Source organism: Rhamphochromis longiceps, linkage group LG22, assembly GCF_057381845.1.
Source record: "Rhamphochromis longiceps isolate RC_006_pf linkage group LG22, R_longiceps_female_GT1.1, whole genome shotgun sequence".
In the NCBI taxonomy this organism is placed as follows: domain Eukaryota; kingdom Metazoa; phylum Chordata; class Actinopteri; order Cichliformes; family Cichlidae; genus Rhamphochromis; species Rhamphochromis longiceps.
In genome coordinates this window covers 27211195-27239130 of record NC_140577.1, presented here as the reverse complement: position 1 = coordinate 27239130, position 27936 = coordinate 27211195, and the positions used below count along the sequence as shown (strand labels likewise).

Here is a 27936-nt window from a genome sequence, read left to right as displayed (position 1 = left end):
ATCAGAAAGAAAAAGAATAAAGAAAAGGGCTTCTTCAAAAAAAAAAAACTGTGGTGTTGTCGTGTCAGACCCAGAGAAACTGACTGACTTTGAGACTCCCATCTGTTTGTTCTCACTCTACAAAATCAAAATAAAAAACTCATCAATATTTCTGCATGAGTCTGCATCTATGTTTAAAAAATATTTTTATTGTCTATAAGAGTCTCTTAGGGTTCTCAAAATAAATCCACAAGTCCAGTAACTGTTGTTAACATAACATAACATAGCACATTAGTGTTATTATTTTTAAGAAAACTTCTCATTCTTACAGGTAACATATTAACAACAGTAACTGAAACTGGTATATAAAACTACAGAATGCATCTCCTCGAGAAAATACAGTGTAAATGCTGGTAGCTAAATGGTTTGAGTTGACTTTTTATAATTGCTGAATCTTTGGTAAAAAAAAACAAAAACAAATTGTTGAATAAGCTGAAATACAATGAATCATTCACACGAAAGCCAAAGTGCAGAACTGTTGAAAGCTGAAGTTCAAGTGGGAAAAACCAGAATATTTGAAGAATATCTTCTGTGTATGTCTGTGAGTACCAGCGAGTAGTGACATACGGAGAAAGAAGGGAACTGGCATCAAATGAACAGGTAAATTAGTTTTTAATCTTGAACTGTTTTACTTGGTTTCATTTTAACACACACTGTGTCCAAGCCTGTGATAACTGTGATAAGCCATGTTTTTAAGAAAGGCGAGTTCAATATTTCAACCCAGGCCTGATTACTAAGAATCACTTAAATAGAACCTGTTTTAAAAAGTAAAGTAGAATAAAGAAAAATCTGAAAAAGCAACACATCGTGGCACGTTTCAAAGTAACAGCTGAGAAACAACTTGACATTGTCAGTCTGAAAAGGGTTATGAAGCCAAGGCTTCTAAGGCTTTACTGAAGCAAACCATGGTGAGAGCCACAACTTTGAAAACAGTGGTGAACCACCTAGGAGGTGTCTGCCTACCAACTTCAAGAGTGTATTTATGACTCATCCAGGAGGTCACAAAGAAATCAGAACAACATCTAAAGAACTGAAGCCCTCAATTGTCTTAGTTAAGGTTGTTTTTCATGATTCAACAATCGGAAAGTAACTGGGACTAAATAGAACCAATGGGAGAGTTCCAAGGTGAAAACCACTGCTAACAAAAAAGATCAAATTCTCATCTCTTATTTGCCTCAAAAACATCTTTTTTTTCTGAATGAACTTGTTGTGCCAAATGCATTTTGCAAGATCAGCTCTATAAATTCTCTATACGCTCCTCTTGTTCAAGTGTTTCTTTTCAGTTTATTTCTTCATTTCATGTTGTGTTATTCCAGTTATCACATTATATGTGCTATACAGTATGACAATATCTGAGGCCAGGACAGGCATGTGTATGTGTGTGTCTGAGAGGGAGAGAGAGAGAATCCACTGTGAGTATGTATGTGTCTGTCAAGAAATGTAACTGAAAATTGGGGTGGGAAGCTGCAATAAGACCCCAGGAGCCAGAGGTAGACAGAGATGGATCCAGGAGAACTGGGTCATCCGCAGCCCCCAAGAGTACCAACTACAGAAACGTCTTGATATCCTGATACTGCAGGCAGAAAAAACAAAAGCAGAAGTTTTTACTTTTACTCTTTTACTCTTACTAAGGTTTGCATACCGTTACATCTGGTGTAAAACTAAGAGCATTTCTTCATAAGATCATCATCCCAACAATCAAACATTGTAGTGCAGGTGTGATGGTCTGGGGCTGCTTTAGGAAGTGGATGATTTGCCATAATTGATGAAGCCATGAATTTACTCTCTACCAGAAAATCCTTGAGGACAATATCTAGACATCATGTATGCCCTGAAGATCAAGCGGACTTGGGTTACACAGCAGTGGATTTGCTGGTGTTTTTCACCAGCAAATCCACCTTTGAATTGCTCAGAAAAACGAAATGCAGGCTTTGAGTGGCCAGACGTAAATCTGAGATTCTTTGGCATGACCTTAAACATACATTTACAAAAAATAAAATACAGTCAGGGCCAAAATTCCTCCACATCCATGTGAAAGACTCCAGGTATTGCCAATGCTTGATTGCAGTTGTTGCTGGCTGTAATGGTGGTGCTACAAGTTGTTAGTTTTTGGTGTGGACACAGAGGACAGAGACAGAGTTTGGATTACTGGACCAATGAAGTCCAATAATCCAAACAGTGGTGCAGGGGGAAAAAAACAGCACAGAGCTAAGGAAAACTGAGGGCTTAAATCAGAGGCGGAGGCAGACATTTGAAACACCCGGGGCTTAGCCCTAAAGGGTAGTATGAATGTGGGATTATTTTTTTTTTTTTTGGGGGGGGGGGGGGGGGGGGGGGGTAGAAATGACTGAAAGATTAATTGGCTCCGTTTTGAGTTTTGTTCAAAAAAGAATGACTTCATATAGGGAAAAATATATATCACATATGCAGGACACCTTAAACTAGTTTTTTAATTAAGCAGCAAGGCAGAACAAAGTCGGGGCTGTATCAAGACACAGGGACTAAACCCCAATTCAACCAGACCCAGAACTGATCCTGAATTAAAACAGGACTACAACAGTTCAATATCAGGACTACTTGGGATTTAACCAAGACAGAACCACAATCAGAACTAGATAATAGTAGCACTAAAAATCATCATAGACCTGCACTACACTTGTTTTTTTTTATTCTACCAAAGTACAATATTTAGATTGAGAAAAGTTTATATAATTATTTAGCCTTGTTGTGCAAACAAGCCTGCAAAACTTAATAAATGTAGAATATGAAAAATAGCAACCCTAAAAAGAAACACTAGGTATGAGATACATGAGGACCTATGATACGGTGATACTTTTGGTAAACGACCATTTGACTAACATGTGTCTCACCTGCTCTTGTTCATCTCTGTTCTGTCCTCATTCTCCTCTCTCTCCCTCTCTGTTCCTCTCTCTCCCTCTTTGTGCTGACAATCATCAAATATACAGTTGAAACCAGATATTTATGTACTCTTCAGATCAAAACACAAACACTTTTTTAATTGTAACATCAAATCCGACTAAATATTTTTTTTAGATTGATAAATATAAAAAACACATTTGTTAACTTTAAGAGTAAAGAGAGAAACTGTCTGTGTTTTTTAATTGTAAATGGCACCAAATTGTATTCAAAATTGAGCCACACTTATGGAGCTCCACAGTTCTTTTCCTGGTGTTTTGGTTGACATCTCTTAATTTTCTCATGTCAAAGAAACAGGCTCTGTGTTTTGCCTTATATGCATCCACAGGTGTGCCACTAATTTACTCACATGGACTCTACTAACCTATCAGAAGCTTCTTCAGCTCAGAATGGAATCGTCTGGAGTTTTCTTATTAATTAACAATAAACTTAGTGTACATGTACTCCTAAATTTGATGAAAGTGATAAAAATAGACGGATCCCTCTTTCTTTATTCTGACATTGAACTATTTCAATATATATTTCAATATTTATCTAAAACAAAAGTTTACTCTAAATTGATGCTGTACAGTAAAAATGTTTTATGTTTTCTCCCTAAAGTGTATGTAAATATCTGGTTACAAATGTGAATATCCTGCTGTGTACTGAAACCCCTCTTGTTTTGCATAGAAATATACTGAACAACATACAAAGCATAATATATAAAATAACATTTACCTGAGTTTTTTCTTTGAAAGAACCCTCTAATGTCCATTCTTATATTTCAGTACATAACTGAAACCGATTTAGTCGGGGAGGGTAAGAACTGAAAATATGAAATAAACACACGTAAGCTAAGACTCTCTAAAAAAAAATAGCATTTGTTCGGCTTTTCATTTCGCCATTTGTTGATTCACTTGAAGAGCAAGTAACGTAATATTGGTCAAGTGATCAGTTTGATATCAATCTTTCGTGATGCACCGTCATATTTACATTATTTGTACGGTACGAATGATTTGCTTTGGTACCTGGTCAAACTTAAGCTCTCCTTAGTATGGCTGGCTCCGTTTCTCCAACAGCGCAATCACAGGCAGCAGCTGCCCCGCCCCCTCGCTCAGTTGCTTAGTGCCTGAGCTCGGATCATACCAATATCAGGGGGGATTCACGCACAGTCGTAAATTCCCACAGTGTGCACTATGTGCTTCGAATATTGTGTGTACTTTTTGTTTTATACAGTTGTCAGCCAGGCATCTAACTATGAAAAAATTACACTCCAAAAGACCCCGGGCTTCTGACAAAACAACCGGGGCTTAAGTCCAGTAAGCCACCCCCACGCTCCGCCCCTGGCTTAAATACACACAAGGAGCAATTAGGCCGAGACGACGCAACTATGGAAAAACAAGACACAGGTGAACAGAATCTAATTAATGAGACAAGGAGAAAACAGAACAGAACACAGGGGATGCGTCATAACTGAAACAAGGAAAAGTGTCATAGTTTGCTGTGCGGCAGGCAAGTAGTGATAACTGACACTGAAGACCAGAGGCCCGTGTCAAGTAAAGGGTCCGTGTCCGAACAAAGCTCGTGTCACGGCTTCAGAGTTCTTCAGAGTATCATGTGACTTTTCTCTGAAATGATTTGACTGCCTCGTTTTTTGTATTTGAGCTGTTGAAAAGATGCAGGAATTCGTTTTTTGAGTGAACTGGATGTCAGGTGATTCTAAGGTTTATCACCAGCTTGCAAGGAGATTGTAAGCACATTATAGAGCCACCAAAAAGGCAAAAAAGTAGTATGTTAAAATGCTCCCTATCGCCCAATAAAAACATAAGTCCTAAATCAATCACAGAGAGGATTGTTAGTTAGGTGTGTGTGTGTGTGTGTGTGTGTGTGCATACATTTATATTATACAGTGGTACCCCGACTTACGAATACCCCATTTAATGAAAAATTCAAGTTACGAACTCACTTAACGGCAATATTTCTGCCGGTGTTACGGCAAAATGCCCGGGTAACGAAATCCCCTGGCTCTGATTGGCTGAGCCCAGAATGCCTACAATGCCCACAATGCCTTCCGAATCATGTGGCAACCCCCTTGGCTTTCGTACTTGTGCTTCGCTGTTCCGCTTGAACGACGTATTGTTGTTGCCGTTAGCAATTAGCCTACAGCCTATCGTTCACTCAAAAGGCGCGATGGGTGCTTCGACTTACGAAAGACCCTCGGGAATGAATTAATTTCTTAAGTCGGGGTTCCACTGTACCGGACCTCATATGGGTATTCTGCAAATGATACATCATTATGTTTATATGTTTATATATCGACTGTTATGTAGCCCACCTGTATTATCACAGCAGGACATGCTGTACATTGTCCAGCAGGTGTCAGTACTTTCAAATACTGTCGAACAGGGCTTCGTGTGATCTTCCTTTTGAAGCAATTGGCTGGAAAGATTCTACACATTCACAGGGCTGGGACTGGGGATAAACAGACATGTTGACCTGAAGGGATAAAACAGTCAGAGCGGTACATGACAGACCAAATAACAAAACACTAGGACTAATAAAAGCCAGAAGCTAGAAATATACTCAATTGCATGAGAGAAAGCTAAACTATACAGAGCTAGCACTTAAACATCTATTTAATGCATTAGAAAGAATCATGAGTCCAAAACAAACTCAAAACACTGGGTCAGAGACCCAGAGCAGAATAGAATACACTGTGAACAAAACCCACATAACTACAACTGAGAGAATGTCAACATGTTTCTAAAAGGTTTAAAAAATTATAACAAACTACAGTCCCAGTAGCGTGACATTATCCTAGTGTAATATTTAAATCCGTTTGATTATCAGAAACATTGGTACAATGAACTATCCAGTCCATAGAAAATGTCTAGTTTTGGAATGCTGATATTTTGGATTAGTTGCCAGAAATATCACATGTCAGTGCAGTGTGTAAGGTGATGGCTTTATTCCCTCTGACTAAAGAAAATGTTGTATTACTAACAAGCATTCACATAAATAGTGTTCTTACTAACTGAAAGCCTAGCCATCTCCTAGTATTACCAAATCCTTTTAGCGTCTGGTCATTGCAGGTAAATTACGTGAGGATGCTGAGAGCTGGCAGGTGAATTCAAGATTACTTCATGGGTAATTTGCTTTGTTGCTTTTAAGATGTGAGTGATATAAAGGGCAAATAGATGTAGATGAAGAAGATATATGTTTTTAGCTGCAATTTACAGAACAGAGACAGAAATAATGACAATAAGTGGGTTACATCACCTGGCAACTTTAAATGTCTAAACCAAACTCGTGTTGTGAAATCAGTGAAATATTCATATTTGTTAAGCATGTTACCCACCTGTGTCCAGGGAGAAATTGCTCTCTGTAAAGCTAGACAATTACAGTAGCACAGACTAAGATTACAAACATTTTCCCTGAAATACTAATAATGAAGATGAATAAAGTGCACAATCACAGATGTTGTATGGTACCAAGCAAACTCCTCCATGCTCCTGAGACGATGCTGGAACACACAGCAGACCGTAAACCTTCTGACAATAGCACGTATTGATGTTCCATCCCTCTCATAGGGTCCAGGTATCGCCTCATGCTATCAGCATGACACTGACCCTAATGAAACAACAATTACATGGTGTTACTTTGAATAAGCTGATACAGATTAGGAACCCCCTCTGCTACTTAACTGACTAGATGAATATTCCAGATATTGACTTGATGCTATACTCTGAGTAAAAGGTTTTCCTTGAATTATTAAGTCCCAGCCCATTAAGATATTGTAGTGTCATAACAATAAAATTTAAAGATTACAGACCGCCAGCACTGAGAATGGTTATTAGTAGCTGGACGGGGCCATAGAAAGGCAACTAACCAGCAGCAGGGCCAGTATCTGCTTCTTTGTGCAAAGCTGATCAGGAGTAGCACTACCAGAACCCCACAAAAGGACTTCACACAGGCTGCTCATGTGCATGTATATGACCAGGCTGTCAGAGCCAGACTTCGTGAGTGTCGTGGCTATCATTATTTTTCATGGTGCTTGATTTATCTTGTACTTAAAATAAACACACACTAGAGACAGGGAAGCCATCAGACTGGCAGGTCTGCAACAGGGTGCCCCATTCCCTTCACAGATAATGTTGCAGACAGCATAACCTCATCATCTCTGGAGTGGTTCACATCTGTCAGATGTGCTCAGTGTGAACCTGCTCTCATTTATGAAGAGAATGGGCATTAGTGGCTGCTCTGCCACTTCTAGTGCTCTCTTACAAATTGAGCTGCATGGCACTGGTCTGTGAGGACAGGTCCCACTGAAGGACATCAGAACCTCATGCCACCCTCAGGGAGTCTGAATCTGCGTAAACCAGGCTAGCAAGATAGCAGGCTAACTCTGCTATCGTGTTATACGGTGGTCTGTTAAAAGAATTTAGATGGCACTCAAGCTCAAGACCCTCGATTTTAGGACATTAAGTATGTTGACAAAGATTCCAGCAGGAATTGTTTGACTCACAGAGCAAACCAGGAGAATTCCAGCAGTCTGGAACAAATACGCAAACACCTACATCGCTGCTACCTTGAATATTTGTGTTTTCACTTCAAGCCAAAGCTCTATTTCTTTTTATCACAAAGCTGTCGTATTTCAGCGAGCAAAGGAAACCCCACGTGTCAGTCACAAGATAGTCTGTGATTCAGCAATAAGTGAGTTCAGCATATTATGTGTTTACTTCCTGTGGGGACCCTGAGGACAGAGAATTCAACAAAGCTTTGCTAATTTGTCTAGATTGCTCAGCATGGACCAGCAGTCCTCTAATTACACCACAGTTACTGTCACGCCTGTTTGAGCACTTCCTCCCTGAAGCTCCCCAGGAATTTTAAAAAGGACAGGAGGACGCTAAAATGTAAGCAGTTAAACACACAAGAAAAAAAAGCCATGAAGAACTTCTCACAAAATAGCCAGCTGCTTTGTGAAAAGCATGGCTGGAATGAAGGAGGCTTCCTGCATTTTGCAAAATATATTCAATTTTTGCAGCAGGGTAACAGAGTGTTCCCTGCTTAATGCAATATCTAATACATTGCCATTGGAAATCCATTTTGCTTAGAAGTAGTCAGGCCTTATGGGGAAAGGGTCTATATAAACACACAAGCTTGAACCCATATTTTTCTACTTCCTTACTTTCTCATACTATTTTCACTCTTTCTGACTCCAGTGCTATGCTCTCGCTGTCTTTCTGAGCAGTTCCCATTCTTTCTGTTACACTCATTTTTTCTTTTTTTTCCCACAAGGGCTCTCAGTCCAAAAGGCTCCCATTCAGTCTTATGTGCTGAAGTTTCCAGCAGCCAGATGAAAGCTCAGGCAAATGGAAGGCTCACAATAGAGATCTGGAACACCTTGTGTGATATACACTTTGGTTTCAGTCTGGCTGGATAGATAAGAAAAAGCTTTCAGCACTGTCAGATTTGATTATGTGCCTCTCTTTTATGAAAAGGATATTTCTAAGGATCGGCCTAATTCCCGCCGTGCAATGTGGCGTGAATGAACAAGAGTTAATTACATGAGTTGATGAATAACAATGCAACTGCTGCCGTCTTTCCCTGAGCCTCTTCCTGACAAAGGTCTTCCTGTTGATCAGGAGTTCTTCTTTTCTGCCGTTGCAAATTTCTCACTCACAAGGAACCATCGGACTTTTGGGCTTTTCTCTCTATGATTGGAGGTTCCTTATTTTATAATACAAAGCCTCTCAAGGTAACTTTTGTTGTGAACTGGTGCTTTATTGTCACAATGGTTTTTTTTGTTTGTTTGTTTGTTTGTTTTTAAGTGCAATGCATTTTTTTCTTTAGTGTGGCCCTAATACCCTTTTGTACTTTTGTATTCACCATGTACTTTCTAAATATTATCAGACAGAATGGATTGACATCTGATAATACAACGAGATATAACTTTGTAGGGTGTAGAGTGGGGTCGTGTTAACAATCAATTAAATTTTGCTTTATATCCAGCATGGTCTTCAAGGTCAACTTTGTTTATAGAGTGAGTGGGAGGTGTATGAGGATGTGTGCGAAAATGAGTCTGCACAAACTGGAACTCATATATGTCATTAGGAAGTTTATTTCATGTCTGCAGCACACATGTTTTCCACAGTGGGGACGTGCCACTGAAGTAGCAGCCACTTAAAGGCAAATCCTGAGTGCCTAAACCTGACCAGGTAAAACATTCTGAATTGATAATAAATTTAAAAACATACATTATTGATGTATGTGTATCTGTAAACTTGGGTCTCTGGTGAGAGTTGGGAAATTATACCCTCCACCATAAATCCCCTGTCAACCTCCAAATCTTTCACCTTTTAACAGAAGGAAATATTTATTGTCTATAAGCATGTAAGAGGTGAAATATCAAGTTTATGGATACAAAAATAATGGGAAGGTGTGAGTCAAGAAACACAAATCAAAAATGTAGAGGTTGTAAGCGCGTTGCTTTTATCTACAACCCACCCCATTCACTGCTCCTAACAACAGATGGGTGAGTTTGCACTTCAGTGGTATCATGTGTCCAGATTTCTGGCTAAGGTACAAATTTGACCTTTGAAAAAACAGATAACACCAGCATTGGCACGCAAGGGTTTGAAACAAGAAAGGGGTTTGATCAACTCTTGCCCCTTTGCGTTGTTTTTAAGGTGGTTTAAGGTGGTAACAATCATCTGTTGAGTTTCTTGCTCCCACTTTGCACAGATCAGCACTGGACTTGAGAACATCATCAGAAAACAGTGTGGTCAGACAACCTTGGAGGTTGTAAAAGTGCATCCTGGTCAGAACTGCATAGTCTACCTGCGAGACACCAAGAGCATGTTTTACAGAAATGTGTTGCTGTTCAGCCTCAATGTTCCACCTCATGATACCACAGAACACATTTTCCCAATGATCCATGTCCATGAGCACTGTGAGCTCTGCTGAGGTGACTGAGAGTGGCACGAGGCTTTGTTAATTTTCATAAAATGTAATTATTACCTCCCATCAGCTTCTCAGCAGCCTTACTGTCATTTGAGCAATGTCCTCATTTTATGATTTGTCAGCTGCAGCAACACAAGGTGATCAGGATGGAGCCCTTTGCTGACAGAACCTGGGATTTGGTAGCTAGAAGCCTCCATCTGGGGCATAAAAGAAAAATAATCTCTTTCATCTTTAAGATCCCAAATCCCGTACTGAAAACTAATTCCAACCAGATGACATTGATGCACTAGGACTGTGGTTAGATTATGACTTGTCCCTTCGTCTAAATGTTGCTGCTTGCCAAAATAACTCAGTGCCTCGACTGGTCCCCAGGAAGACAAACTGGACATCTAATTTTCATAGTCCCTGCAGCAGCCATGTTTAGCATCATCCAGGAGGAGGACAGGTTCAGCTCATTCTCCCTCCAAGTCTAGATGAACGCATCACAACTCAGCAATAAACAGTTGCCAGCACTCCAGCTAATTATGTATTCACTGTTTTCTGAAAAACAAAGCAGAGTTTGTCTCCCTTCATAGATAGGTAGACAATAAAGGCTATCCAGTCTAATATATGGAAATTGCTTTACACCAGTTTCAGGTAGAATTGTCATAATCATCATAATATAAAGATTGAAAACAAACCTTCTCATTTAAAATGTAATGTTATTTATTCAGAAATACAGCAGCTGCAAGATACATTATTTTTGCTTCCTACAGTTTTCTCCATTTACAGTGATTATGTATATTTATAAATAAATATGTAAATAAATAAATAATATATAAATAAAACCCATTTTCTCACTTTATTATTTTCTATAGGGAAAGTGGAGTCAGTTATAATAGACTGTGATAAGCAAAATAGATGTCATTAAATATTCATACTTACTAAATGGTAAATATAACTTTTCTGTAGCTAGGGGTTTCCAAAATGCTGTGTCAGCCAATAGTGTGTCATTGGACTGTACTATTATTATTACTTTATTATTAATATTAGTGCCACATACAACTGGACAAGATTGGCTTGAATTATGATAATGACATGTCAAAGCCAACCACAGCATTGGCATTATGACTGGGTAGCATTAGCTGTTTATAACCAACAGCCTGTGTTGTTTATGTTTTTTGAATAAAATTTTCAAGCAAAGACATAACTTTTTCCTTCATTTTGAGTACAGTGAAGATTTGAGATTGGCTGTGCTTTGGGGAACATCAGTGCTTCATAGACGAGTCATTGCCATCCCATGAAGCTAGAAAACAGATAATGGCTGTATAAAAAAAAAACAACAACAACAGTATACTGCTGTGGTTCTTCTCTGACCTCTGGCCAAGATGTCAGCAGATTAATTAGTCCTATGCATGCACACTCTATTTGCCATGGCGTCAAAGTGTGCACAAAGGTTGACGTTGTGGTAACTAGCTAAGCAATTTACTGATGACAGCGTATTGATAAGGACCCACACGCTCAAGGCTAATGTCTTTAGAGGATTTATTGAAGTCCTCCTGCAAAGGACTGCAGACTCCTTATCAAACCCACAGGGTGACTCGTTGTCCCCGTGCTATGACATATTCTGATCTGTGTCAAAGCACACAGAAGCACTTACTAACTGATAAAGAACTTTCAGCTCTATCTTGTGCGGTGTTCATCGAACCAGCTGCCTCTAAAATGAAAAAGAATGCTTTGAGTTAGCAGGTGATCAAACTGTTTGTTTTATCAAATTCTTATGTGCACAGAAATTTTACCTATAAGTGCTCCACAATGTTCTCAACAGCTAGTCTTTAACTCTTTCAGTGTGCTGTTTGCCGGCTCGGTGTAGAATGACATTCTGGAACTTTTTTGTCTGTAAATTGTTGCTCTGGGAATAAAAATAAATAAATGCTGTGGCAGTGTTGAGAGTGGAACAGTAAACTGAACCTGAAGATTTTTAGCTACTGCTGATTAAAGGTTAGCCTTCCCTCACAAAAGCAAGACATTGCTACTAGCCAGGGTGTGAGACTCAGTGGCAGCATCACTCTCTGTGGCAGTGACAGCAAATACAAACTCAACGTAATACCAAATCAGCAAATGACAATTACATTTTTGTGCTGAGTGATCAAATCATAGAGCAGCAGCACTGGTATCCAACAGCTAATACAAGTTGAATGCCTTAACACCAACACGACACAGTTTACTATGGCCACCAGGGGGCGATAGCTATGGTTTCATAGGGCCGTATGTGAAAGATATATTGAAATGATTGGTTATGTCTGGCCTGAGTCTTCTGTCAGAGACAGTTCAGCAAATCAAGAACTCAGTTAACTGCAACTTTAACTATTCAGGCATACTGAATATTGTATACATTAAATGACTTTGCACTTTCAATCCCAATTCTGTGCAGTCATGATCAAAGAATGTGTGACAATAATGTGGTTTTCTGGAAGAAAGATTTTTTTTCTTTTAACTTATAACAACAGTAACATCATCTTCTGCTGAGAAGATAACTCAATATGGAATAAGTATGTTTCTCTTTTTGAAAGGGACTGAAAATAGAGGGCATGTTCCTCCCATATTGGCTTCTCTTCATTTGCTCCCTGTTAAATTAAAATCATTCTCCTCACAGACAAAGTCTTGAATAATCAGCCCTCATCTTACCTTAAAGACCCCATAGTACTGTATCACCCCAATATGGGAGACAGACACACTCTCTACTTTTAAGATGTCTAAGCATATAGTTTGGGCTCGATCAGGTGACCCTGAATCATCCCTTAGTTATTTTGCAAAAAGGCCTAGGCTGCCCATGATGCAGCATGTTGAGTTTTTCTTCTTCACTCACCCTTTTTACTCCATGTGCTTATAAACTTCTCTGCATTTAGTCATTAGTTATTATTAATCTTTTCCACAGCATCTTTGTCCCGTCTTCCTCGAATTACCTCCAACCAGTCATAGCATATGGCCGCCCCTCCCTGAGCCAGGTTCTGCTGGAGGTTTCTTCCTGTTAAAAGAGAGTTTTTCTTTCCCACTGTCGCCATGTGCTTTCTCATTGCGGACTGTCTGATCATTGGGGTTTATTTTATAGTATAATGTACCTTGATGTGATTGTTGCTGTGATTTCGCACGTTATAAATAAATAAAGAACTGAACTGAACTGAATGTTCACAAGAGGTCTCTGTAGACCTTGAATTGGCATCCACACCTCACAGCTTACAGGGTTGCTAATAGTATGGCATAAAGATTGCAAAACTAGCAACAGTTACAGAGCAAAAAGAAGTCAAAGATTAGTGCTTTGACTCATTTTTAATACATCTGGGTAGAATTATTGCAGAACAGTATGTGTGCTGCAATTAAACTAATACTTAAACATGATCTTACTAATATAATATCAGGGTTACAGTAAATATTCTTTCTTAATGAGAGATATATTCTCAACATTTGAAGCTACTTGTGACCATGATCATGCTAATTAAACTTGCAAAGGAAATAACACCTACAGACTGATTATGGGATAACTCAGTCACAAGAAACTGCATTACATCTGAGACGCTCTGCAATCGCTTTGTTAGGAATACCAACAGCGTGTGCTGAGCGCATGGCCAGTGATGCAGAGGTCCTTTGGGTCTGCTTGATTATTGTGTTTATACCTCCCAAATCAGAGCATGGACATTTGTGCACTATAGTCACACTAGGCAAAATAATGTGACTGTGTGGTGGAGCACTAGAGGGCTCCACTCACACCCAGTGTTGAGGAAGTGTGTTGCTGAGTTTTGTGACACGAAGTGTTCAGTTGATGTGAAAAAAGAAATAAAGCTGAAGTGAGAACTAAGAGCTCCATGTCGTCTGTGCTTACCTCCACAACCGCAGCATAACCAAAATTATCACATCTGTCTGCAATGAATCTGCAGTTTCCCTGCCTTTGAAAAGGTTGCATTGAAAAAGGCAACCAGGTTGGTAACTGCTCACAGTCAGTTCCTGTCATCAAAGCAACTTTGGTGTGTCAAGAAGGTGTGAAAATGACTTTAAGTTTGAATCATTCTGCTATGAATTTGCAGCTGAATAGGGTCAAGATGGCAGTTAATGCAATGTGTTTGTGATGATAGAGTGATTAACTCATGTGGCAGTTTTTCTGCAGTAAAGTAGAAAGCAGTTATTTGCAAACTTTTGCCAGTCTGTCTGTGATTAACTGCAGACAGTCCAAGTTGGTCTGTGATTGTCTAAAGACAGATTGCTTCCCACCAGGTGAACAGTGCAATTACCTCACAAGCTGAAAGCGATAGCCCAAGGGTTGCAATGTGGTCACCAAAAGCAGTAACAGAAAAATTCAGTGCAATCACCAATTTCTCTTAGTTACAAGTAGGTTGCTATCTTTATTTTATTCCAGAGTAATAAGACTTTCAGTCTTATGGAAGTGTGAGAACAGCCCTCGACTTTGACCTCAGTCCTGATGGGTTCAGTCATTTCAGGTCAGATCGAATAAAACATCATCCATTTTATAAATTTTGTTATTGTAAGTGTCAGAAAGGTGGATTATCCAGGGTGTTTGTTGACAAATGACTTGTGATTCGATTAATCATTTGCCAGGGAGCCTGCAATAAGATGCTTCTATGTTACACCCGGTTTCGAAACACCAAGATGGGGACAGAGAAAATGCTGAGCTTGAGCCGTCAGATCAACATTTCACCAACCAATGGGTGGCTGTGTTCCTTGTTTTATATGATCTGTGGTCCAAATATGATAATATTGCTCATATTGTGTCGAGTTATTTGGTACTGATGTGTTCAATGTTTAGCAAAATGTTGTATTACAAGCATTCAAATTTCTGTACTTTTTGACAAGGTTAGAAGATCCATAGAAAGAATCACCTGTCCAATATTGTGTCGCTGCCCCTTTTGCTGTTTAAACACCCCTGACCTGTCAAGGCATGGACTCCACTAGACCCATGAAGGAGTGCTGAATGGGTGCTGTGATATCTAGCAACAGATCCTTAAAGCCCAGTAATTTGAAGTGTGGGACCTCCATGGATCAGCCTTGTTTGTCCAGTTCATCCTCAGGGCTTTACTGGGTTGAGATTTTGGGGTCTAAGTCAGCACCTCAGACTCACTGTTGTGTTCCTCAAACCATTCCTGAATCATTCTTGCTCTGTGGCAGGGTGCATTATCCTGCTGAAGGGAATACCGTTTCCATGAGGGTGTACATGGTCTGCAACAATACCCAAGTAGGTGGTACATATCAAAGCAACATCAACACTGTAGACAGTATAGTTTACTATGGCCACCAGGGGGGGATAGCTATGGTTTCATAGGGCCGTATGTGAAAGATATATTGAAATGATTGGTTATGTCTGGCCTGAGTCTTCTGTCAGAGACAGTTCAGCAAATCAAGAACTCAGTTAACTGCAACTTTAACTATTCAGGCATACTGAATATTGTATACATTAAATGACTTTGCACTTTCAATCCCAATTCTGTGCAGTCATGATCAAAGAATGTGTGACAATAATGTGGTTTTCTGGAAGAAAGATTTTTTTTCTTTTAACTTATAACAACAGTAACATCATCTTCTGCTGAGAAGATAACTCAATATGGAATAAGTATGTTTCTCTTTTTGAAAGGGACTGAAAATAGAGGGCATGTTCCTCCCATATTGGCTTCTCTTCATTTGCTCCCTGTTAAATTAAAATCATTCTCCTCACAGACAAAGTCTTGAATAATCAGCCCTCATCTTACCTTAAAGACCTCATAATACTGTATCACCTATATCAAAGCAACATCAACATGGATGGCAGGATCCCAGCAGAACATTGCTGAAAGCATCACACTGCCACTGTTGGCTTGCCTTCTTCCCATAGTGTATCCTGGTGCCAGGTTTTCCATTGATAAGGGATACACATGGACCTGGCCATCCACTTACAAGAAAACATGATTAATCAGACCAGGGCACCTTCTTCCATTGCTCCATGGTCCAGTTCTGATGTAAACATGCCCAATGTCGGTGCTTTCGGTGTTGAAAGGTCTGCAGCTCCATACACAATAAACTGTGATGTCACACAACTTGGCCCATGTCAAACTCGCCAAAATCCTTACGCCCGCTCATGTTTCCTGCACGTCACTTCCTCCCTAATATATCCCACCCACTAACGGGTGCCATGATGAAGAGAAAATCAGTGTAATTCACTTCACCTGCCATAATGTTATGTCTGATCAGTGTATCCTGTGTACATGAAAACATTTTACTGTTAAGTAGGATATACTGCTGTTTTTGTTGGAAACGAGATTTTTACTGTCAGTTCACTCTGACAATCACTCAGTATTTCTACTGTAGAATAGAGCCGCTACTGTGACTGTCCATTTACTACAAACTGCTATCACAGGTGTTATCACGGGTTAGAGAGACAAATAATTGTGTTTTGTCAAAGAGACATCAGCTGCACTTTTCTAAAGACAGATCCACTACATGGAGGGAAGAAAATATTCTAATCATGGCTTAACTGTCTGTTGTCTTTAGGCTCAGATGGTGGTGACTTATTTATATAGCACATCTTTATAACACTGCCCTCATCTGGTCATTTTAAAAGGCTATATCCCTCCCATTCACACATTTCTGCTTTATTTGCATCCATGTCATCAGCAGACAGAGGCATGAAGAGACTTAAATAATCTCACTGGACTGCATGACAAATCACATTTTATTTTCTGAGCGGATTGTACAGTTATTCAGTGTTGTTGGAAAACAGTTTAATGGTCTCTGTATCAAAAAAAAAAAAAAAAAGTACCATTACTACTAGGAGATAATATCTGAGAAATACTTTAGAATTAAAACATGTCAGTGTTGCATGTCAGTGGTTTACAATACAAAGTAAATCAAATCTACACGACTGATCTATACAATAGCAGCCACCTATGGCATATACAAAGTACCATAAAACAGCCAGGAAAATAAAAATATGTACATTTTCATGCTGTGAATAATTCAGTTATAGACATAGTTTAATTAGAGGTTCAAAAACTTTATAGTTTTCGATATACCTGATTAAGGAACATAAGGTGCCTTATTAAAAAATGATCTAGGGATATGTCCCATGAGAATCAACTACATGATCAGCAAAGTACAGTAAAATGCACACATTAGGATATTATGTGTCACTGTCAGTAAGTATCAATATGTTGTTGATTCAAACAAAGTGACGACTCAGTTGTAAATAAGTCTTTCACATTTTGTCTGAGCCTTTCATTATTTTAGGTCTTCGATGATTTCAGTAGTAAGGCAGGTGCTGTGTGGCACCTTTGGGTACACTCAAATAAACAGTTTTTAAACTAGTCAGTTTAGTGGTACCATCAACAGTGCTAATATGAACCGCTTTGTGTGCACAGTCTTTCTGTTCTGGAAGAAAGGGAGAATATATTCATGAAGGCATCGGGAAGAGATTTACCCCCTTCAAGGTCAGTGTCTGAGTCCCCAATACAACGGGGATGTTCGCACGTGGCGCTCGCCCTTTTTAGTGTTGGCACCGTGCGCCTCCAACATGGATGCACCGACAAACTCCTCCTTTCCTGAATTCCACAGTGTCAGATCTGCCTTAGACCTCACTGTGGGTGAACAGATGTGTGGCTCCTTAAGTCCTTGTTCCATTTAGTGACGCCGTCTTCAGCAGGTTAGCAGGCATGGATTTTAAAAAAAGATATATATATATATATATATATATATACATAAAATGGACCAAAGGGGACCACATATTCAGTTTGTACCGCCTCGTTCCCCCCAGTTTAAGTGCTATACTGGTCGGCACGGAGAACTAAGGCCGATGAAACCTGGAGGAAAGAGAGGAAAAGTCAAGAGGTCAGTCTAGACGCTACACTCAAAAATAGCAAATAGTACATAAAGAATTGATGTGCTGAATAAAGCTGAAAAACAGCTGGGATGAATGTTTAATGAGAGCTATATGTGAGCCTGACCGGGTATAGATCCTGCTCTCTTCGTGGACCTCCATCTCTGAACTCTTGAATTCGTTGAGCTCCTTGCGGATAGCAGCCTGAGAAGAGGAGGAGACATGAAAGAGAGAGCGCTTCAGTGGGAACGGCTTTTATCCGTTTACAGTAGAGCACAGGAGAAGAAAGGCAGCAACGGATCAAAGCTTCATGTATTTTGATGATTCCTCAACTCTTAATGCTCCACAAACAACACACACACACACACACACACACACTTACACACACACACACACACTTTTCGAACAAACTCAATCTGTATTTGATATCATGCCATATTCCAGTTTCCCCTCTCTCCCTAACACGCTTCACTTGGCTCGGTAATTCACCTGGTAAGTCTAAACCCAGCCATTATGCAGTACCTGTGCTGCATTCCAGGGATCCTTCTTTGTTACCAAATCTGCTTGGAATGCAAATCCTCAGAGTGGTAAAATACTTGCAATGTTTAAGCTACCCACTGCTGAGAAGCTCCAAACCACAGGAGGCCTGTCACGATAAAGAGATGCGTTAGAAGGTGAAGTCTCTCACCTTATCAGCAGGTGTTAGCTTCGTCCACGGCTTGTCTGCTCTGCGATCGTAGTCCTCAGCGTGGGTGCTTTCGACGTACTCATGGAAACGCAGGATCTTCCTGGCTTGAAGCTCGGCCACTGTGGGTCTCTGAGACAGCTGATGGTAGAATGGACAAGGCTGCTGTCAGTTTCTTGTTCACAACAACAGCAGCAACAGAAACAAGCTCTCACATTAAAGATAAAGTCACTTTATTGTATCCTAACCTTTCTGGTGAGCCTCCGCTTGATCTCGCTTCTCTCCAGCCGTCGGTCCACTTCGTTCTTGGCTGTGGGGAGGAGAGCACATTCCATGAGATAGGGAAACGCTACAGATAGATTTCACCTGAGCTGCTGTCAGCACGCTGCCCTCACTGGAATCTTTAATCACTGCCTGGCTCTGCACAAGGCACTGCATTGTTTTTAGCACGCTGAGGAGCATCAGTTCTGTAGAGTCATCTGAGGACAAGTGAGCTGCAGCGGGGCAGAATGAATCCTTGCAAACTTGCTGACAGATTCTGAGAAGTATTAAACCTGGAATCGCACTCAGCATCACAGTGATGCTGCATCAGTGATCTACCACAGATAATCTGCTCCTCATAGTTTTGAACTTTCCGTTCTTGTGTTTTAACATGTAAGCAATGGTTTCTTATTTCAGAAACCTGGGTTATATATTTGTTAATTCAGGCAAAAAATATAGAAGTGTTGAAATACTTGAGGCAGTTTGTCCATCGGAGGGCACTCACTCTACAACATCCCTGTTGGGAACAACCACCACAGGTTTGGGCCTGTACTGAGTTCACTAGGCTCCGGGCATCGTTCCACTCTCTGGGTTCATTTAAGCTAACAGTGGCGATCAGGACAAGCAGTCACACAGAGGTTAACCCAGGGTTTCCCCTACACGTTCGCATGAAGCCGTGGTGATGGTAGCATCTGACCAATCTTTCACGGATCCTATTGCTCGTCTTCCACAGGACAGGACTCCTGTGAGTGCTGCAGCTCGCCAACATAAGAGTGAATCTAGATAACAAAAAGATACCCTAGGAATACTGACGTTGCTTCACAGTACAGGCCTCTGATCCGAGCAGAGTGGAAACAAGTATTTACTTGTAAACTTGTGACAATAAGAGCAGATTATTTTAAACTGCAGTATCATCTTATCGTAGTTAAGGACTCATAAATATCTCAGTTTGTTTCGTTTGTCTGAAATTTTTTTTTTTTTTTTTTTTTAAATCAACAAATACCAGTATGTATGCTGGTTACAGAACATTGGTTTTCCAGCACCAGCAGTTGAAAGTCCATCACTTTGATTTCAGGTTAATGGTTAAAAGGAATAACACACTGTGTACAGCTTCTGGAATTGTGCTGTGCAGCTATACTGCACACGTTTCAGTTACTTCACTACTGCATGCGATTTCTCTCCCACCGCACAGATTCTGGATAACGAGGACAGATTGTATTAAATTCTAAACAAAGAGTGGGGATTTGTACACAGCCCTTGGTAAGCTTGTTCAAATTTGTACTGCAGCCCAGAGATTCAGGAACTACACAGGAGAAGGCATCAACCACAGAATGATAACAGACAGGACAGCAATGCTCCATCTACATTTTCATCTGAACTGAACGCAAAATGTTATTTTTGTGAAGTAAACAGAGGGGAAAAACATAAATACAAATCAGAATTTAATTTATTTCCATCACATGCGGCAGCAACCCGAGGTCCTCAATAAGTTCAGTGTCTGCTGTGAGGCCTGAATTTGAATACCTCCGACAGTCTCTTAACTAAAGCAGAGCAGCAGCACTGACAGAGCTGCCTGGTGACTGACCACGAGACAGATGGACTTGATATAGTAAATGTAGTGGCTGTGACTCATTAATCGCACGTGTTTGCTGCCATGTCTGGAAGGCAATGAGTAATTTAGACTCAACATCAATATGGACAACAAGCAGACGTGCCAAGTTGAAGAGCCTAAAGGAACATTGGATAAATAACTGATTCAGGCTCTCTAACGTGCACTGGTGTATTTATTCAAGTCACACACAAACTTGTAATGAAGTGCTCTCAGACCCAATAATGTCCAGACTGCTGTGTGTTTAGTGACACCCGTGGTTGCCTGAGGCAAAAAGGAAAAACATTTTACAGATGAGTGAATGACTAATGCTCTCTATTGATTTCAAAGATGAGAAAATAGAAAGTGGGCTTCTTAACATTACAGCGCAGACGAATGAGATGCGAGTAAACACACAGCTGAATGGAGACGTGAAGGATGGAGAGAGCAAGAAATGGAGGAAGAGGCTCACCTGGAAGGATGTTCCTAAGCTCCAGCTCTTTTGCTGTGGGTCTCTGACTCAGCCGCCTGAGGGAAGACAATATTTCAGACGGAGCATATTTTTCTTTGGCTTCATTAGATAAAAAGTGAGAGAGGGTGTGTTTTGAAGAAGAAAGTGAAGTGCTGCAGATATCGATCTCACTCTACTTTTTTGAGTTTGCTGCATGTTAATGTGAAGCCAACTAAAAAATAAAACTATTCAGGCCCCATTTTCTTCCCCAAAACTGTCTTAACTTTACTCTCGGTGCCTAAAAAAAAACTTTACCGTGTCAGTGTGGTCCCGATCTTGTTCCTCAGTTCCTCCCACTGCTCCTTATTGTTCCAGCTCATGCCATCATTGTTATCCTGAGTCTCCTTCTCTCGCTCTTGTCGCTCCAGTTTCAGCGCCAGCGTGTCCTTCCTCTTCACTCGACTCGCCAGCGCACCTGTTACACACAAGAGGCATGTTTATACATCCAACAACATGCCTACACCTGCATCATCTTTACACAGCTGAACATGGACATTTCAAAGAAGCTAATAAAGACCAAGTGCTTAAAGCTATAGTTAGTAAGAGCTCAGAGCCAGTATCCTCGGTGTGAGAAGCAAAAGGATCAAAGCAGTTTCAAGGAAAATTATGGAGACCAGTTTCCCCAAAAAGATAAAAGGATTCATTTCCAATTACCTGGTGAATTTATGAACATGCTGGAAATCTCTGCAAGCAACAGATGATTTTTTCAGTTTTTACAATTAATCATATTTTTTTATTGTCTCTCTCTCTCTCTATATATATATATATATATATATATATATATATATATATATATATATATATATATATATATATATATATATATTTTTTTTTTTTTTTTTAACATTCTGTCAGTCAAAGTTCTTAGAAAGAAAATCTGAATCGACAAAACTATGATTTTCCCCCAAAAAAAGAAAGAAAAGAAATCTGAGGAATCTGAATCAGTGAAGAAAACTGTTATTGGTCCATCTGTTATTGGTAAGACATGAAGAAAAATCCAGTAACTTCTTCATGTTTCCTCAAATACAGTCAAGGTTGAAGCTGTCTTTAGAGGAAAAGCAAAAGCAGCAGAGACACCTCAGGACATCTGACAACTAGAAATATGGACTAATGAGTAAGAATGCGGGAATTCTGGTTATAGTTGTAGCTTTTTTTTTTTTTTTAAGAGGAAAAAAAAAATAACTGGATGGTAACCGTGTGTGGTTAACACAGTGGATAGATGGAGAAGCCGTGGAAAATTTATTCAGAATTCAAGGAAACATCTAACCACATTTAATAGCTGGTTTGACCTTAATGAGATCATCATTATTTTTAAAGCAGGAAACTGTGCTGGTGTGGTGAGTTAGAGTGAAAGCAAAGCAGCCAATCACAGCTCCGTGTATGTAAAAAGTCCTTGAAGACCACTAGAATAAACTGTGTGCAAAGCAAAGCATTCAGAAGAGAATATTAAAGGAAAAAAAGACAGAGACTTTGCTTCATGTACACTTTCTTCTTATGATTTTTCAAAGTCTTGATGTCTTTAGAATTGTTGTTGCCCGTAGAAAGTAAAAATAATGAACTGCCCTTTAGGCCTCTGGCAGGTGGTGTCCAGAAAAATCTACAAAGTGAGACAATTTTTTCCCAAAGAACAGAGCATCACGAGGAAAGAAACTGGCAGATCGGTTATTGACAGTCTTATGTAAATTAGGAGACCCACAGTCTTCCATCACTTTGAATTAGAGCTGGGCGATAGAACGATAACGATATGTATCGCGATATAACTTTTACTCGATAGAGAAATTAAGCTATCGCGATAGACCTCGCCGCTCTTGTCCTCTTAAAAAAAAAAAAAAAAAAAAAAAAAAAAAAAAGGTCAGCCAATCCAAATTAAGTAGCGCAGAGCCGAACCAATCACAGCCGCAGCGTCACGTCGCGTGACTTGTTACGTACAGCACAAGTGCCAAGCCGCACGTGTGTTTGTTTGGGAAGCAGCCAGCGGGTAATGGAGCCAGCGCGTAATGGAGGAAATGAGTGTGCCGACTAGAAAAATCAACCGAGCGTGACCGAAGAGAAAACAGATGATGGTTCCAATGCCGGAGAGATTGTCGAACGGAAGAGCCATAGAAGTTCCGTAGTGTGAAGGTATTTCGGCTATTTCAAGTCTGACAAAAAACAGAGTAGCGTGCACTGTAAATTGTGCCGAAAGCAAGTCTGGAAATACAATAAACTGGTGCATGCGTCACACTGTGCGCCACGTTATTGTTTCGGTGAAATGAATTTCTACAATACTGTTACTGTTAATTCTACTCTCTGCAGTGTTTAAATGCTTACATATACACACAGTTACTGTCCCTCCACACATACGACTCGGTTCTGCTTCTATGCCCCAGCTTTGTTTACTTTTTCCCACCGAGGCTTCTAGACTTCTGATTGGCCAACATTTCTGCACGGTTAGGAATCTAGCGCCACCTGCTGCTTTGGCATGTTCATAGCAGCGTTTTCCTTCATTTCTGCCTTTATGTGTGGATGGGATTATTTTTTAAAACGAAAACGGAAAATCTCAGTTTTCAAAAATACCCGTGTACGTGTGGACGTAGCCTCAGTCTCTGACTGGAAGCGCTAATTCGTCATTCGGCTTTTGTCAGACTAAAGTAACTGTTAAAACTGTTTGAAAAGCTAAGCTATACAACAAGGAGAGATTGAGAATTTCCTTTTAGTTCTCAGTTTATTTGATATTGACAAAAGTTAGTCAGTTTTGTCTGTTATTCTGTAAAACAAACTAAGATTTATTTTTAGAATTAATATTTTGTTTCTAAGTGGAATTGACAATTTAGTCTGTTTCGTTTGTTCTATTTTGAAACTTAAACGCTTTAGCGGCTGCCTTTTGTGTAGTTTGCAATATTTGCCTTTATTTATCTGAAAAAGTCTCATGTTCCTTAAGTACATCTACCCTGTTGAACTTATTATGAGAAATAAATATTTAAATCAAAACAAGCTGCTGATTATTTCACATTTTACTTGTGAGCAACGGCACATTTAAATCTTACAAATATAGTTATTTGGCTTATATCGTGATAGATATCGTTATCGCCTGAAATGAAAAAAAACATATCGTGATATGAAAAAATCTCATATCGCCCAGCTCTACTTTGAATGTTTTCAGTTATTATGCTTGAGGAACATTGAAACCATAAACCTGACAGCTTTAAGATGTCAGTGCTTTAGGAAGTATTTCCCATTACACTGATATTTTAAGTATTACATATCACATCCTTTACTTTTATTGAAAACAATTTCCTGAAATGAGAGACACTAATTTGGCTGTGAGCTGAGGTGAAAACTATTTTCTATTCATCTTAATGTACTTAAAGATAAGTGGGATTTTTAAATGTCACTTTACAAGTGGAACTTACTTGGAGGGCCTTCCTCGTCTTCATCACTTTCTTCGTCTTCTCTGTACAGGATGGGGCCATCTGAGTCCGACTCCTCCTCGCTGTCTCCAGGGCCTCCACCCTCAGGGATGACGGACACTCTGGGGTCTCCAATCAAACCTCTCCTGCTGCGGGGCTCCAGCTCCGGCTGGTTGGACGGCTTAGGGGTAAGTTTGCGCATCTCCTCTTCAATGTCAAAGTCATCGTCTTCTGGCCTGTGAAGGAACACAGCAGCTGTTAAAGAGCAATAAGCCCACCCTGTCACAAACCCGCACATTGCATTTGGGAGCAATTGGGTGGGGTGCTATTATAAAATATTTGCTGTGAATTTGAAAACTACTTCTGCTTGAAATGCCCATCCCTGGTGCGCAGCTGAGGCAATAAAACAGAGGTCGTTTGCCTCCATCAAACAACATCTGTTTGTACCGATTTGTATAGAAGACTCAAAGGCGTTTAATTTTGATATAACAGTTTAGCCACACACTATGTTTGCAGCAGCTCATTCAAACTTTGAACAGTTTTATTATTATGATGTGGTTTAAGCACATTAACCCACATCAAACTATTCTGTCATGAAGCTACGTTTCCAAAATAAAGCCAAATGTGCCTCTTGATTTGTTATGCATCTGCATATTCCAAACATAAATAAAAATAAAACCTGTGCCTACCCAGTGTTGGTCACTATATAATGAGTGCATAATGTGAAGCATATGGAGCACTTACAGCCTAAGTGGTTCGATGGTGATGGGGAGAGAGTGCCGTGAGTTAAGCCCCACTTCTGTGGGGATCGCTGGTGGTACCTCAAACAGCAGTGAGTGGGCTCTATGGGAACCGTCTGGGTTTGGCTGAGGTGCACCGGGACTGGCCAGAGCCCTAGAGATGCGAACATGTAGAGGGAGGAGTGGAGGCTGGCTGGGTGGCTCGGTGGTTGGGCTCGGCGGGTTAATTTGCGTCGTGGGGATGGGACCTGTGGAGGGGATGCTGGGTGGCTGGAGCGACTGAACCCTGGGGGGAGATGGAGGTATGTGGGTGGGCGGTAAAAGCAGAGGCTCAGTGGAGGTCTCAGGAACTGCTCCATTTGTCTTCTCCTCTGTGGTATTTCCTTTCAGGACAGCAGGGGGCACCAGAACAGGGGCAGGGGAGGGCTCACGGGTGGCAGACTCTGGGGTCTGACTGGGAGGAGAAGGATCCACAGAAAGGTGCTTGATGACAGGGGTTGTCCTCTTTGGTGGGGTTGGCGGAGAGCGTTTGGTTGGTACCGGGACAACACCTACACCAGAGCCAGCCTGTGAAAGCTCTGCTGTTAAAAAGAGAATCAACAACAAGTCAGTACCTGTTATAAAGCATGATGACAACATATACAACCTATCATGAGCAGGTTTAGACGCACATTCAATCTGTAAATGAGTATGGTTAGTTTTATTAACAAAAATGAACAAAAAGCAAATCTGTCATTTTTAGTGAGGGAGAGATGTTCCTGTTAATTCAGAGCTGGCTGCTGAGTCAGTGGAGGGTAACACAGGTATTAGCTGTATCAGCAGGCTTTTAATGAACATTTCAGTGTGATGAGCACGCTTGGAGCATTTTGAGAATTAAATGCCCACCACATTTCCATGCAGAGCTTTTTTGCCATACATTAGCTGAGCTAAAAAACAGCTACAACCACAAAACACATGCGATGGAGGTCTGGGGTTAAATGAAGGTGAGGTATTCCCTGTTGTATGAAGTTTGTGGCTCTATTCCACCTCTCCAGGCTTTACTACAACAGACCGGGATTGTGGCACCCCTCTGGGTACCTGAGCAGCACTGGCCAGCCCTGTGACGCAGGTACAAGGGTAGAGAAAAGTAGAGGCCGAGCTCACTCTGGCGTCTCCAGCTGGTCCAGTAACAAGGCTGTCTGACCTTAGAGCCCCTGTTCAACGTGGAAGCTGGCAAAAATGAGTGGAGATGTCAGGGATAGGGCTGGGTTTACATTCCAAGTTGGGAGATGAATATGAGAGGGAGGGGGTTCAGATAATGGTTTCTTGGCTTTACTTTGCCAGAAGCAGAGTGTACATCCATCATTACACAGTAAACAACTTCTGTGGAAAAATATCTCAGAGCAAAAGATAAGCACTTTCCTCATTGCATTTAAAAAAAAAAAAAAAAAAAAAAAAAAAAAAACCCACTAAAGTGTGGTGTGGTAAACATTCTTGACAGTTCAGGGAATTAAATCACAGGGAAATTATGTTTCTTCTCATTTTGGCTGGCCCATCAGCAGCAGCTACAATCACATATACATATCAGCTGGACTCAATATTATTATTATTATTATTATTATTATTATTATTATTATTATCATCATCATCATTATCATCATCATCATCATCAGCCTTTTTATTGCAGGTCTAAATTAAAACCCTAAATGTAAATATCAGTCTCAAATGCACAATACTGGTCATTAAATGATTTACACATCACACAGCATAGTTTTTAATATAACACAGCCTTAAAAAGTAGGAACAAAGCATCACAGAGGGAACAGAAATGAAAACTGAAAACAGAAGATGAGACCTTTTCTTTATCACAATCATATACTGCAGTAACGTGCAACGCTTGACAAAAGGCAGTGGAATGTGTCACTGCCACAGAGAATCAGCAGGTTTCAGATACAGTGCTGTAAACAGGAGCAGCTGTGGCATGCTGGGACAAAGAGATAAATACTAAAAGCCAATCCTTTTTTTTTTTTTTTTCCCCATAAATCTGCCTTGCGGTGCAATACTACTAATGCTGCATAAGAGGAGCAAGCTCGTGCGTGTCTCCTCGACTGAGAGTGGCGGAAACACCGAAACTTCACAACTGGTGACATACTGGAAAGCACACACATCAGTGACATCCGTGAACAAGTACGGATATTCTGTATATCAGGATTACATCATGTTCAAATGGTGAAGTAAAAGCAGCACATTTACAACTTCAAATCCACTAAAGAGCAATTCTACTACTGTGAGCTTTTAATACTTTTAATGAGGTCTGAAACACCTGTATCTAAGTCACAATTTATTTTTAATTGCATATATCACTACATGAACTATCTTAATTGCCCCTTGGGGACAAATGAAGTCTTTCTGATTCTGAACTATGTGAGCCCTTTGGCCAATAACAAAAGCTGACTGTAGTAAGGGTTTAGCAAACATGGAGGTTTGGGTTAGAGCATGCCTCACCAAAGAGAGAAATTAGCTGGAAAAGGTTGAAGTCATCAGTCTACATTCAGTCCATTGAAAATGTCTATAAATGGAGACAACTTAGTTCTGTGGTCATTCTCTTATAAGTGGGATGAAGCACAAAGCTGATCTGTGACCTCAGACAAGCAGCTCAGAACAACAACTAAAGATGTAAAGGAAGTTAACTAACATGTCTGTTCATGACTGTATGCAGATCACTGATCAGGCATTGTTTTGTGTTTGTGTGATCCTGAATGTCAAAGTCAAGCTGGTAACAAGAATGACCTTGACAAACAACAGTCAGTGTTTGGATGAGCATGTGATTACTATGAGACAGTTTTCCTTATTTGTAGCTCTCTGTTGCAGCAAGATGTTTGGTTCTAGGCTGGCCTGGCTAAGTGCTTAGCTAACCTTTTCTGTAAGGACCAAAACAGAAAGAAAGAAGGACAAGGGGGAAAAAAGCACTTCTATCTACTTATATGGACTATTTTTACTTGCACATTACTTTTCTCAGTTTATACATATA

The 27936-nt window shown here is 40.2% G+C and overlaps 1 protein-coding gene across 8 annotated transcripts in view; it reads right to left on the bottom strand.

Annotated features, from left to right (window-relative positions):
• Positions 1-16592: 16592 nt before the first annotated feature.
• phactr4a (phosphatase and actin regulator 4a) overlaps positions 16593-27936 on the bottom strand; it is a 34314-nt gene continuing 22970 nt past the window's right edge. For 5 of the 8 annotated variants that reach the window (XM_085395377.1, XM_085395380.1, XM_085395379.1 and 2 more), the window contains 9 exons: positions 26004-26135; positions 24931-25507; positions 24190-24422; positions 21053-21212; positions 20759-20814; positions 18686-18747; positions 18441-18578; positions 17880-17956; positions 16593-17735 (listed from right to left, as the gene is read on the bottom strand). In XM_085395377.1, the coding sequence (XP_085251503.1) occupies positions 17720-17735; positions 17880-17956; positions 18441-18578; positions 18686-18747; positions 20759-20814; positions 21053-21212; positions 24190-24422; positions 24931-25507; positions 26004-26135 (1451 nt within the window). In that variant the 3' untranslated portion in view covers positions 16593-17719. The remainder of the gene's footprint in view (positions 17736-17879; positions 17957-18440; positions 18579-18685; positions 18748-20758; positions 20815-21052; positions 21213-24189; positions 24423-24930; positions 25508-26003; positions 26136-27936) is intronic. The other 3 variants (XM_085395375.1, XM_085395382.1, XM_085395381.1) reach the window with 3 other exon arrangements.